Source organism: Dipodomys ordii, unplaced genomic scaffold (assembly GCF_000151885.1).
Source record: "Dipodomys ordii isolate 6190 unplaced genomic scaffold, Dord_2.0 Scaffold159, whole genome shotgun sequence".
Lineage (NCBI taxonomy): Eukaryota > Metazoa > Chordata > Mammalia > Rodentia > Heteromyidae > Dipodomys > Dipodomys ordii.
Window position 1 is genome coordinate 1,437,961 of NW_012267375.1, and position 14,534 is coordinate 1,452,494.

The 14,534-nt window shown below is 45.6% G+C and overlaps 1 protein-coding gene across 1 annotated transcript in view; it reads left to right on the top strand.

The window, feature by feature from the left end:
* Positions 1-14,534, top strand: part of Pcnt (pericentrin) — a 134,675-nt gene that overhangs the window by 115,172 nt on the left and 4,969 nt on the right. The window contains exons 33-38 of the mRNA XM_013032905.1: positions 3,366-3,595; positions 4,527-4,629; positions 5,491-5,664; positions 10,246-10,365; positions 11,227-11,459; positions 14,157-14,233. Of these exons, the coding sequence (XP_012888359.1) occupies positions 3,366-3,595; positions 4,527-4,629; positions 5,491-5,664; positions 10,246-10,365; positions 11,227-11,459; positions 14,157-14,233 (937 nt within the window). The remainder of the gene's footprint in view (positions 1-3,365; positions 3,596-4,526; positions 4,630-5,490; positions 5,665-10,245; positions 10,366-11,226; positions 11,460-14,156; positions 14,234-14,534) is intronic.

The following is a 14,534-nucleotide window of genomic DNA, read 5'->3' on the forward strand; positions in this document are numbered from 1 at the left end:
TTATTAGACTTTATCCTTAGTAATCCGCCCTTTGTGTATGTGTACACATGTGTATGTGACTGTACCAGGGCTTGAATTCAGAACCTTGTGCAAGCTGTTTGACCTTTTCACTCTTGACTGGTATTCTACCATATGAGCCACACATCCTTAGAGTTTGTTCTCCTAAGTAGCTAAGAGATTACAGATGTGAGCTACTGGCTCTCTGCAACTTCCTCTCTCTATTTTTTATATGTCTGTCTGTCTGTCTGTCCGTCCATCTATCTGTCCATTCATTTAGTTATTTACAAAAGATGATAGATTTTTCTCATGTTTGTTTCAGAGTCTATTCAGATCTATGGTTTTTGTCTTTTACTTTATAATTGAATATAACAGTGATTGATTTCCACCTAATGAGCCATCCTTTCATTCCTGGGACAAGTGTCTTGGTTACAGAAAGTGATTTTATTTGCTGCTGTACTGAGTTTGCTAGTATCATGTTGAAGACTTGGGCATCTGTGCTCATGAGCAATACTGGTTAGTAGTTTTCTTATAATGTGTTTGGTTTTTAGTGTTAGAATAGCAGTGATCTCACAGGTTGTTTCTTCTTCTCTTTCTTTCTTTCTTTTTTTTTTTTTCCAGTCATGGGGCCTGAACTCTGGGCCTGGGGTGCTGTCCCTCAGCTCTTCAGCTTAAGGCTAGCGCTCTACCATTGGAGCCATAGCACCACTTCCAGTTTTTTTCTGCTTATGTGGTGCTGAGGAATCGAACCCAGGGCCTCATGCATACAAAGCAAGCACTCTACCACTGAGCCACCTTCCCAGCCCCTCTCTTTCTCTTTTAAAAAGATACCCTGTCAGTTCTCAAATATATTTGATAGAAACAAAAGCTTCTATTTCAAAGTGACGTTGAATGTCTTCTTTTGGATTGGCACTTGTTTTGTATTGTTTAAAATCGTAACTTTTTATATTTTGTGATGTTTTAAAAAAGTTTTTTAACAACAGAGGTAAAGCCAGTGGCCTGTCCTTTTCCAAGGGCTTAGCTTGCCATTAGCCAGTTAAGAAAGGAAGATCTGCTTCTAAAAGCCAAGCTCCAGGTTTTTAATATTTTCAAGGTTAAGTCAACCCAAAATATTACAGTATTAGTTTTGTAAGTTCATATCAGGGATGTCATTTTGATAATTCTTTTTTAACTTCATGAGACAATTCATATACTTTGAGTTTCTCAGTTTAAGTTGGATATCTTAGTGTTTTGAGCATACTAGAAGTTGGAACTGTCATAATAGTTTCAGAAAATTCTCATCTATCAGTGGAGCCTCTGCTGAGCAGTCTCTGCCTTTGCCAGGACCAGCCCTGTTTTGTAGACTGTCCTAAATGCAGTGTGTGCCCACTTATATAACAAGATGTTATACAAGCAAGTTTCCTGATGACACAAGCAGAGGAGACTATTTTCTTGTTGTTTTAAAATAAAAAACCCTCCGAAACAATAGTATTTTATCACTGGAAGTTATAGAAAGATAGGGGGATAGTTTGCAGATACAGAGAAAAGGGAGTTGTTTGGAGGTGTGTAGATGGTAAGGAGGTCGGCTGTGTCAGTGGTGGGAAGACTGAAGGTGTGGACAGTGCGAGTGTTGACAGTGGTGATGGCTGGAAGATTGGCAGTGTGGATCGTGAAGGAATGGCAATGTGGACAGCAGGAAGGGCGTGTAGGAGGCAGGACAGTGAGGTCATTGGGAGTGTTTGCAGCCATGGCGGTTGTGTAGAGACCATCAGTCAAGCAGCCCTGGGCTCCTTCTGGGTTAGATAGAACCTGGTGTAGGTGCAGTGCAACAGGTGGTTGTGATCTGGATCTTGGTGTTCTTGTCCCTGGAAGAGTTCTCGAGCTAGAGTAGTTCTCAATGGTCCTTTGCTAGAAATTTCTCCCAAGCTTTATGTGAAGTTTCCAACAAATCCTTTTGTTGCTTTTTTTTTTTTTAATGAATGACACCAGCTTATGGCTGGTGCTCTAACACTTGAGTCATGCCTTCAGTCCAGTGTTTTGCTTGGTTAATTAGAGCTGGAACCTCACAGACTTTTCTGCCCAGGCTGGTTTCAAACTGCCATTCTCCAGGTCTCAGTCTCTTGAATATAGGATTGTAGGCCGGAGCCACTGGCACCCCACTCTAGAACCATTTTCCATCTGGGATTTCCAGAGACCCAAGGAGGGCCTTGCAAGTCCAGAGTCATCTCTTCTAAGCAGTACAAACTTCAGTTTCTTCACCTGGAAGATAGAATCATATTTGCTTGCTGATGGAGTTTAAGCCGTGGTGGTGCTGTCAGGAGGGGGCATTTGTTTTTTTTTTTTTTTTTTGGGTCTGGTTGTGGGGCCTGAACTCTGGGCCTGTCCCTCAGCTCTTCAGCTCAAGGCTAGCACTCTACCACTTGAGCCACAGCGCCACTCCCGACTTTTTTTTTTTGCTTATGTGGTGCTGAGGAATCGAACCCAGGGCCTCAGGCATGCAAGGCAAGTGCTCTACCACTGAGCCACCTTCCCAGCCCAGGAGGGGGCATTTGTATATCTTACTCCTTGTCTCTGAGCACTGTGTGCAGACTAGAAGGGTTCCCTCAGATCTTCTGTCTGGCCTTGGGGTCTCGTTTCACTAGGGTAGGTTCATCTGTGCCTATCTCCTGCTTTCCCAGTTCTTCATACTGCGTCTCCTATAGTGCCACTAGGATTCCCCAGTGACCTTTCTTAGGCCACCTTGGCCATCCCGGACACGTCTCTGAGCTGCCTCTCCCTGACGGTTGATTAACTCCAGTTCCAGTCAAACCTGGTGCAGGCAGCTCCAGTGCCTGTCAACAAATTAATCCTGGAAACCAATACAGTCCTGGTGCCTCCACCATGCTGCAGCGTTGAGCAGACTCACTCGCCTCCATTTCATAAAGGAAGGTTGATGGCTGCCAGCAGCTCAGTCCTTAGTGCTCAGTGCAGGCTCCCCTGAGAGGCGCACACACAATTAGATGCATGTGCATCTAATTCCCTTCAGGGAATACTTGAGCTAGTTGTGTATACATGCATGGCTATGCACTAGTATAAGTGCAGCTCCTTCCTGAATCAGCAGCACAGGACTTCCCTTGTAAATGGCAGGAGCTTAGTCATCCTCAAGAGCAAAGATGAGACAAGTGTTGTTAGGCTGCCTGAGGAGAAAGCTCTCTCAGCGATGCTGAATGGTTCAGTGGAGTCATTGGCAGGATCCCATTGGAGGGTCCAAGAGTAGAGTGTGATCACCACCTCAGGACACCGTCTTGTATGCCAGAGGCCTCCTTTGTATACTGCTGCATTTTTTTGCCTAACCAAAGTGGAAAACTGAAGGAGGTCTTTCTTATGTTATTTTTTGCTATTGCCAACAGCGAGAATTAGAGTTACAGCACCAACGCGATGAGCATAAGATCAAGCAGCTTCAGCAGAAGGTGAAAGAGCTGCGGTGGAAAGAAGAGGTCCCTTGGGGTGATGACTCCCGTCTGGGTGCCCTGGACTTGGGCCGTCTCCAGGAACAGCAGCAGGAGCTGGAGAAGATAAGGCAGCAGCTGCTCTGTGTGGCCGGGCTTCTGACTAGCTTTGTCAACCACACCGTGGACAGGTGTGAGTGTGTGGTGCTGAGCACCACCAGTGCACCGCTCCCCAGCCCCTCATACACCTGTTTATACTACATTGTTAAGTGTGGGCGATCTCTGATTCTAGAGCTGTGTTTTAATAGCCTGACACTCCAGTTCTCCTCCCATGAGTGAACTAATAGTCAGAGACCTCCTGAAAGATACCAACAAAACTATTTTCTACAGTAGGGAAAAAAATCTTGAGAGCCACAGCACATCTGACTGTGTCTTCCAAGTTTCCTTTAGATTGGTCTCCCCCTGTACTAGGTAAAGAAGGACTGGGATGGCTGCTCCCATCCTGTGTTCTCTTCCCGCCCTGTGCTCACCAAGAGTGAGGTGCCATAGCTGCACCACTGTTGGGCCTCGGGTGACCACTCACACTTAGGCTGCAAACTCACCCATTCTCGAGTTGTACCTGTGGTGCAAAGTGAGCAGAAAAGTTATGTTGGTATTTGCCTTTTTCCTATCTGCAGAAATGCAGCTAGTGGACTTTCCCCATCTGTGTAATTTATATAGCAGCATACTTTAATGGTTTAATTTGGAGAGCACTTTTAGTAGTTGGACAGAACAGAATCCCAATGGAACACAGAAATGTGAGGATGACAGTACCCAGGCACCACTGCCCAGGGCAGATAGCTAGAGGTTTCTGAGCCTCTCAGGAGTGTCTGTTTGCAGGCCCTGCTGCAGATCAGATTACAGACTGCTCTGCTGCTGTGCTGAGGTCAGAGGCTTCCCAGACCCACTTTATGGGCAGGAATGCTGGCTGAAGCCACTCACCCTCATGTGCGAACCCTGAGCTCAGGGCAGCGCTCCTGGGTCTCAGGGATACTGCACACATGTACTTCCTTTGTCTCTGTGGCAGAGAGCTCTTGAATTACTTAGGGTGATAGTAATTTGGATCTGTATGAACCTTCACAGGACAATGAATGACTGGACATCATCCAATGAGAAGGCGGTATCATCCTTAGTCCACACGCTGGAGGAACTGAAGTCTGAGCTGAGCATACCTGCCTCCTCCCAGGTACAGCGGGATCCTCCTGCTGTGGGGTGCCACTCTCCTTGGTAGAGGGGCCAGTGCTGAGTGCACACACATGGGCAGGGCGGTCACACGGTCGCAGCTTGTGATTTCTGCTGGGTTGTTCATCAGTGGTTCCTCCCTTGTGTGTATGAGTTTGAGTGGTTACCTACCCTGTATGACCTTGTGGGTGCCATATGACTTCCATATCCTAAGGTTCATTGTGCTCTCTGGGGCTCAACAGTGCTACGCACACATACGATTTAGATGTTCTTCACTGTAGGTCCAGGTTACCTCAGAGGCCACTGGTCCAAAGGAGTGGTAACTCTGTTCTGGGGAGGTCAAAAGGCCTGCCTGCTCTGTCTGTTTCTTCTGAGAACTGTCCTCAGGAATGCAAACCTGACCCTTCAGGAAGTCCTAAGCTCACCACAAGTGACTTTTGTAGATATTCACAATCACAGCATGGTGTCTGGAGTCAGGGAAGCTGCGCCACCTGCTGGCCCTCCACTTACTGATTGTCAGTCATGGGATGGTGGGGCATGTCCCATCCCTCTCTTCAATGCCACCCCTCTGGAGGCTGAGGGTTCAAGTTGTGGAGATCATTTGACCCCTCAAAGTAAGCAGTGGTATTGTAAAGTGCTGACTGAGTCTATGGTACTCTTAGATTTTATAATGGGCCTGTATCCTACTGTGTACTGGACTGAGAAGAGATAGGATACATTAGCTTATTTCCTGTCCCATAGATGGATAGCCACACTTAGCACTGTAAGCCTCCTTTCAAACTCCAAATGTGTTTAAAATTATAATCACTGAAATAGTGACATAATTTATAATTATGGTAAACTTTTGTGTTTTCTTTTTCTCAAGAAAAAAGTGACAGCAGAGCTACAAGTCCAGCTCATGGATGTGCTACTGAAAGACAACAACTCTCTTACACAAGCTGTCAGCACAGCTACTCGGGAGAAAGCGGAGCTGTGCAGGGCAGTGTCCAGGCTGGAGAGGACTCTGAAGCACCATGTGCAGAGAGGCTGTTCTCTGAGTGTACGTACTGCCTACTCGGACACAGCCCCTGCCAGCTGACTCCAAATAGTAACCGTCTGTTCCCTCTGGCAGCTGTTTGACAAGAACTGAAGAGCTGGGCCTCTTCCCAGACCTGCTTGTCCCTGCAGGCCTTGTCCCTTCTAGTGAACTCTTGCTCAGTGTTCCAGAGTAGTATCTTTGTTTTGAAATTAATTTCTGTTTTCTTAGTCTTTTGTTTTGAGAATTTTAATTTGCATTATAAGGTGAGGGCTTTGTACTTGCTTAGCAAGTACTGTACCACTTGAGGCACACTCCAGCTCTTTTCCCCTTAGTTACTCTTCAGAAAAGGTCTCACGGTTTTGCTCCAGGCTGGCCTAAGACTGCAGTCCTCCTACCTACAACTTCTTATATAGCTGGTATGACAGGCACAAGCCACTGTTCCAGCGAGTTGATTGAGATGAGGTCTTATTTTCTCTCTCCGGGCTGACTTTAAACTATGATGCCCCCATTTTCTCTCATATGTGGAAGCTAGATCTAAAATTACATCGGGACGTGGAAAATTATATAGGATACTAGACACTCACACACAGACCAAAGGAGGTTACACAAAGGCACAACGTTTATGTTGCCTCTGATCGTATAAAATAATACTGAAATGAAGTGTAAGAAGTGGGAACAAGAGGTTTTTTTTTTTTTTCTGTGTTGCTGATTTTGTTTTATTTTCTTTTGGTCTTGTTTGTTCACTTATCTGTCTTTGGGAGGTTAAGGGAAGGCACAGAAATAGAGGAACAAAGGGTGAACAAATGCATCGTGGTACTCATTAGACACTATGTTGAAAGTGAACTAAACAACTTGAAGCTTGGGATGGGAGGGAAAAACTGGGAGAGACTGAAGGAAGGAATGAGTCTATCTTAAAAGCAATGTACTCATTACCTGACTTACGTAACTATAACCAGACTACATCAGTTTTATAATAACAAAACAAAACAAAAAAATGCTGGAAGAACCGGTTTCTGTCCTACTGCTCACTCCTCTGAGCGGCCTTTATTTCTCTTGGTTAAAAAAAACTCTGTTACCTCTCTGTTTAAAAGCAACAAATAACTACAACAAAAAACTAATGCTCTCAATCCCACCTCCTAAGTAGCTGGGATTGTAGACATGAGCCACTGTGCCCTTCCCTTAATTCTTTATTTTTCAGAGTTCTCTTTTTTTGGTGCCAGACTTTGGCCTTGAACTCAGGGCCTGGGCACTGTCCCTGAGCCTCTGTGCTCAAGGCTAGTGATCTACCACTTGAGCCACTGCACTACTTCCGCCTTTTTCAGAGTAATTTATTGGAGATGAGAGTCTCATGGACTTTGCTGCCTGAGCTGGCTCCAAACTATGATCCTTAGCTCTCAGTCCCCTGAGTAGCTAGAATTACAGGTGTGAGCACCAGTGCCGAGCTTTGTTTTTATATATGTTTATAATTTATATCTGATTCCATATGTGAGAAAATGTGCACCGTTTGTCTCACTGAGCCTGATTTTCACCTAACATAGTTTTTTCCAACTACCTAGAAACTCCCTGCACTCTGTCCTTGTTTGTTTTGTTTTGTCTTTTGGAGGTGCTGAACGTTGAAACCAGGGCCTTGTGCATGCTAAGTAGGGACTTATCATGGAGCTCTGTCCCCAACCATCTTGTGTTTTGTTTTTGGTCAATCATGGGTCTTGAACTCTGGGCCTGGGCACTGCCCCTCCACTCTTCAGCTCAAGGCAAACACTCTACCACTTGAGCCACAGCACCATTTTTGGTTTTCTGGTGGTTTATTGGAGATAAGAGTCTCACGGACTTTCCTGCCTGGGCTGGCATTGAACCATGATCCTCAAGCTCTCAACTTCCTAAGTAGCTAGGATTATAGGCATGAACCCCTGGTGCCCAGCTCCACCTTGTGCTTTTATGGAAGCTTCCTTTGTAGTCAAGGTGGAGTAACAGGGGAATAAACACTGGCCATTGGTGATCTGATCAAGAGTCTGTAATTACACAGTTGACTGGTTGATTCCCTGACCCCATGCTAGGCTGCCAGCTTCTCAGGAGGCCTCACTAGAACTAAAGACCCTCCTTTCACTCAGGAAATGACGATGGCCTTGGGACCTCTGTGTCAGGAACTGGAGACCAAATAAGAGGACAAAGATTCTTGGTAGTTTTGTCAGGAGCTAGCAGCAGAGAACACTTATATCACAGTTTCTCATGTTTGTGGCCTTTGTGTACAAGTTTTAATTTTTTTCTCACTAACAACTAGCTTTTCTGTTTCATAGCATTCTCTGTAGACTTTTTGATAATTTATATTATTTCCTTCATTCTGCTCTTTGTTTTTGTAAAGTATCATATAAGCACCCAGTACTGTTTTTACTCCACACGGCTGCAGTTTTCATATGTTCTAGTTTCATTTTAATTCAGTTCAAATTGTTGTGGTTTCTCCTGGCACTTTTTTACCCCTTGCGTTTATTTATTTTACTAGGATATCCTTTAACTTCCAAGCAGATAACCTCTTACTTATGATTTTGGGCGTAAGTCCATTATTGTGAGAAAATGTTTTGATTGATTTTCAGCTCCCTAAAACTAGGGTTGCTCTGTGTCCTGTCATTTTGTCTTTCTTGGTGAAGGTCCACATGGGAGTGCTGGAGGGCTCTGCTGTCTATCCATACCGTTGGCTTGACACGGAAGTTCCGTCTTTCATGGTCATTTGAACTTCCTCATGCTGTTCTGCTGGTTAGCAGTAGAGTGTGTGTCTGTTTTTTCGCCCACCTGTATCTTCTTTGCTTGGTCTACTCTGGAGCTTTGCTGATAGGTAAAGGTGATGGGAATTCTGTACCCATGGCCTTGGGTCTGACTGCCAGGCAGACCCACAGGTGGAATCCCCAGACTTGAGGAGCTTGGGATTGCCTGAGGACTGTGAGCACCTCATTCTCAAGCTGCTGGTGCTCGCTCCGAGTGGTTTGGAGTTGTGTGTTGAGGGCACCATGTTAGGCCTGTGTGACTCTGGTCACTGGTAGGACACTATATATGAGTGTGAATAATCATTAGCAGGTAATATTTGTTGCCGTGTTATTATTGGCAATAGTGAGGTTTAAAAACTTGGCCTTTGTGCTTCCTTGGCAGTCACTTTACCACTTGAGCCATGCCCCCCAGCTCTTTTGACTTTAGTGTTTTTTTTCAGAGAGGATCTTACTTTTTTTTCCCCAGGCTGGTAACTTCCTACCTATGCTTCCCTTGTAGTTGAGATTACAAGGAGATGCCATCTTGCTCTGTTTTGTTGAGATGATTCTCACTTTTTGCCTGGGTTGGCTTCAAACCATGATCCTCCCAATCTCTACCTCCTGAATAGCTGGAATTACATGCATGAGTCACTGTGTTCTCCCAGATCATGACATTTTCTTTGAATGCATGAATTGACTGTGGACTTTAAATGAACTGATAGAGTACCTTTCTCCTTCATGTTCAATATGACTTGCTTTGCCAGAGTGGTTCTTTCCTGAAACTGCACTCTGTAAGTTATACAGCTCATACCTTCTTTGACTTCTCCCTTGTCAGGGCCTGCTTTGGGCTCACAGCATCTTGGCTTCTGGTATTCCCACATGACCATTCTGCCTGATTGCTGTCCTCACTGCTCCATGCTGGCAGCTGGCCACATGAAGGGCAGGTCATGAACATCGGCTCTGATGACCTCTCTGTTCTTTCACCACGGGGTCACCCTTCAAGTGTGTACAAGAAGGGATCTTGACCCCCTGATGTTTGGTGGCTGGTCAGATCTTTTGTACATGCCTCTGGCTGGAGTGACTCCTCTCACATCTACGAAGCTTTAGATATGTGATTTGATAGTGCTGCAGCAGAAATAGGTATTTGCATTTGCTAGACCCAAGGTACTTAAGACTTGAAGCTTAGAATTTGGAGTTACTTTGTTGATACTTCTTTGTTTTTACTAAAATGTTTCTTGTGTATGGTGTAAATGGTGGGTCATAAGTATAGCCTAAATATTAATGATGTGGTAATATATAACTTGACCACCATTGAAAAGATGCTGACCTGAGTGCCCGTGGCTCACGCCTGTAATCCTAGCTACTCAGGAGGCTGAGATCTGAGGATCACAGTTTGAAGACAGCCTAGGCAGGGAAGTCTGTGAGACTTTTGTCTCCGGATAACTACCAGGAAAACTGGAAGTGGTGCTGTGGCTCAAAATGGTGGAGTGCTAGCCTTGAGCAAAAGAGCTCAGGGACAGCACCACAGGCCCTGAGTTCAAAGCCCCACAACCAACAAAAAAAAAGAAGAAAAGAAAAGATGCTGAAGGTAACAAGGGACACAGACACATAGCATGCTCTCCACATTTGTTCACTCTTGGATCCGAGCCTGTGGGAGATGTATACCTAGCATTGTGCATGCCCCAGCTCTCTCTGTCTGTCTGATCAGAAGTCATTGGCCTGAACCATGGAAGCAACAGGGTCTTTAAATATGTCTTCCTCCCTTGAGGTTTATGTGTCTCCTGTCTTAACCTCCTCTTAATTATTTTGCTCAGGGTGTTCTTACTTAAGAACAACTTTATAGAGTGCTGGCTTTGGTGTGTTACAGAGGCCGGGCAGATGTGCGTGGAAGCAAGATGGGGCTGCTTTGCCGATTTCACCAGGACACTCAAACCTTGGACAGCCCACGCTGCCTGTGAGTGAGGACACAGACACCTGCCACGTCAGGGTGAGACTGAGCCCGTGAGGTGCTGGAGGTGCAGCACATCAGTGGTGCTTTATAACCTGTGTTGGTGAATTGCAAGCAAAAGCATTTTTGTGAACAGTGAGGTAACCTCATTTCCTGGGTGTGTTTGCTACCAAGTGACCAAGGCAGTATCACTAAAGTGATCACCTTGAGGAAAGAAAGTTACAGCATCAACTTGAATCTGAAACTTGGTCTGGTTGTGTGAAGGTTTAGGGTGGAAAATGTAGTACTTGAGTGAATCAGATGGTCTCTATAGCCAGAGAAAGCCCTTCCAGTGATAAGCTGGTTGGTAGCATCGAGTGTGGCTTAGCTGGGAGCCCTCCAGAAGGAAAAGTGATTTTCAAGTTTTGGATCTCAAACTGTGAAATTCCGATTTTACCCATGGTGTCATTTCTTACTTCATGTCCTCTGGAATGCATGATGAGACTTCTGAGCCCGTTTTGTATCTTACTTGGGGAGAAATCCAAGGTTCTTCACTGGGTTCATTTAATGATGCTATGGACAGTAGATTTGTATCGAACTTGGTCTGATAAACCCAGTTCATCTTTCAACAAAAGGACTGTTTCTGGCTGAGTTAGTGATAGTTTGTGAAGACACAAGTAATTTGGCTTTTTGGTAAAAATGAACTGTACAGTCAAGCACGGTGACACACACCTGTAATCCCTCCATGGAGGAAGCAGAGGCAGGAGGGGCTTGGCCTCAGGCCAGCCTGGGGGACATAACCAGAACCAACACAAAAGCTAGCTGTACAGTTGTACTGAATGGCAAGATCAGCCAGAATATCTCTGTTTCCTTGGATTAAGTCTTACTGTTTTTTTTTTCTTTCTTTCTTTCTTCTCTTAGATGGAAAAATTGTACTTGCATTATCTGAGAGCAGAGAGCTTTAGGAAAGCTCTGATTTATCAAAAGAAGTATCTTTTACTGCTGATTGGCGGATTCCAAGATTCTGAACAAGAAACCCTCTCCATGATTGCTCATTTGGGGGTTTTTCCTTCCAAAGCAGATAAGAAAGTCACTGCATCTCGTCCTTTTACGAAGTTCCGCACTGCCGTCAGGGTGGTCATTGCGGTGCTTAGGTAATGGCTGTTGCAGCCCAAGGATGGACAGCAAGTGCTCTTGGGTTTTAGGTGGCTTTGTTCCTCAAATCTCTACAGTGTTTTCAAGATGAGTGGCCTTGGAAGCCTTAAAACAAATATAGATGACACTTGTTTTTAAGGAGTTGTGCTGCAACCAGGCATGATCGTATATGCCTGTAATCCCAGCATTTAGAAGGGTTACAAGTTTGAGGCTAGCCTGGGCTTCATAGTAGACCCTATCGCAGAGAGAGAAAGAAAAATTGTGTAAAACTGTCATTTCTTTTTTTGGGGGGTAGGGGGGAGTCCGGTTGTGGGGTCTGAACTCTGAGCCTGGGCACTGTCCCTCAGCTCTTCAGCTCAAGGCTAGCGCCCTACTACTTGAGCCACAGCGCCACTTCCGGCTTTTTTCTTTTTGCCTATGTGGTGCTGAGGAATGGAACCCAGGGCCTCAGGCATGCAAGGCAAGCGCTCTACCACTGAGCCACCTTCCCAGCTCCTACAGCTGTCATTTCTGAAGCTAAAGATTTCGAGTTTTGTTATTATAAGGACCAATTTGCTCCTAGTAAGTTTTGTTCCAGGATTTTTTTTTTGTCAACAGGCGTTACGGAATGGTGTTTAAAAATCATATTTAGCTTGGCAAATTTGGTTTCTGTGGGGGGTTTTGTTGGTTTTTTGCCAGTCCTGAGGCTTGAACACAGGGCCTGGGCACTGTCCCTGAGCCTCTTTGTGCTCAAGGATAGCGCTCCTACCATTTGAACTACAGTGCCACTTCCAGCTTCTTCTGAGTAGTTAATTGGAGGTGAGAGTCTTATGGAGTTTACTATCTGGGCTGGCTCCAAACCATGATCCTCAGCTCTCAGCCCCCTGAGTAACTAGGATTACAGGCGTGAGCCACCAGTGCCCAGCTTTGTTTTTACACATATTTCTAATTTATATCTAATTCTGTATGTGAGAGAAAATGTGCACCATTTGTCTCTCTGAGCCTGGTTTCACCTAGTGTAATTTTTTTCAAGTCCTTGTATTTCTTTACAGATGACATAGTATTCTTTCTGATGGATGAATAAAATGCCTGGCAGTGTTTATGTGTTTTGGTTAGATTTGTGGCCTAGAAGAGGAGTCCAGGTGCATGAAAATATGCTTGGCACTGAGAGTGTACCAGCCTTGAGCCTAAGCACTTCTGGGACCTGACCAGCCACCAAGGGCCTTGTGGTCCAAGTCCTGTCCACCTCACATCCATCCTCTAGGTTTTTTTTGGAAGCATTGTTTGTGCTCCCTGGCCATTTGCACGTGGCTCCTTTCTGCAATGAATATAGCTTCGTGCTATAGGAAGTTTTATTTCAAAAGTAGCAGTGGTAAAAATTCATGTCATGGTATTGTTTTAAGTTTGCTGAATTTCTAACCCATTCGTTTCCCCAAGTACCATGTATCTTCCTGCTGCTGCCCACAGGTTCCTTCCTAAGACCATGCCAGGCTCCTAGACTGCTTTAGGGAATGTGCATAGGTGGCTGCCGACAGAGAGGGATAGGAGAGGCCTGGCAGGGTGGACGGGGCAGGAGGAGGCTGGGCTTGGGCCTGCTTAAGCCTCAGGACATCTGAGTCCTGACATTAGGCCACTGTCCACATACCCATCTGTCCATCCAAATCTGTGGGAGAATGTTCCCTTCCAGGTGGTGCTTGAGTGCGTGATGGGCAAAGGGGAGCAGGCCAAGAGGCTGCTTCCCAGGCCTTCTTCATGAAGAGGCGAGGCCAGTAGTCCCTCCGTCAGTTGGCCTCTGCCCACATGAGGGGGCTGCCTCTGAGGGGCTGTGAAGGTGCTTATCATATGCTCCTTGTCTGCAGATCACGCTACCAGGGCCATCAGGGCCCCTCATACATACCATGCTGACCACCTACTTCCTTAATCCACTGGTGCTGCCTACTGACCCCCTGAGCTCAAGGCCAGTTGGGCTACATAGGGAGACCCTGTCTGGAGGGAGAGGGAAAGACAGAGACAGATTGTGCTGTGCATAACTGTTGCTAAGTATCTGAATGAGGCTGAAGCCCAGAAGACACGGAAGACCAGGTGGGAGCAGTGTGCTTTTCCTAGTTACTGCTGGCACAGACAAATTTGAACTGGGGTCTGATCAAACTAGACTAAGCTTTGGTGAAATTTTGGCCCAGTTGCATGGGCCAAAATATATATGGAACAAAGGTGGCTTCATCTGGGTGTTGGCTGTGGCTTTGGGAAAGTTTGTGTGCCATGTGCCAGCTTGGCCAGCAGTCTCTGTGTGTGCCTATCTTGGTCCCATTGACTGACCCAGACAGTGGTGCTCTGTGTGTACTGTGGGCAGTGGGGCAATTGCTGGTCAGTCATGTTAGGATGGTACTGTGCCTTTTATATTTGCGCTACTCTTTTTTTGTATGCCAGTTCTGGAGTTTGAACTCAGGGCCTGGGCAGTATCCCTGGGCTTTTTGCTCAAGGATAGCACTCGAGCCACAACTCTTTGGTATTTAATTAGAGATCAGAATCTCACAGACTTTCCTGTCTAGGCTGGCTTTGAACTGCTGCCCCCAGATCTTAGCCTCCGGAGTAGCTAGGATTATAGAAATGAGCCACTGCTGCCCAGCTTATTTGCACATTCTTTTTTGTTTTGTTTTAAAATTTTATTTTTTGTTATTTCTTATTCTTAAATGTGTTTTTGTCTTCCTGATTTGTAGATTACGTTTTTTGGTTAGGAAATGGCAAGAAGTTGATCGGAAAGGAGCTCTAGCACAAGGCAAAGCGATGCGTCCAGGTGAGCTTTGATCATCATTAAGCTGATCCATTAGCCTTTCTTCCTGTTTGCCACAGTATTGCCATGAAGACTTTAGTGGAACATGTTAACACACAGTAAGAAAATTAGGAACTTCAGTGACTGCAGTCACAGCATGAGACCAAGGAGCACCAAAAGTGCACTGCAGTCAGTCAGTTGCAGCAGGCAAAGGGGTTGAGCATAGTCAGTGAGTAAGTGACCGCAAGTATAGGAGTTCTGCACAGTCAGTGAGTGAGTGACAGTGAGCACAGAGGTTCTGCACAGTCAGTGAGTGAGTGACAGT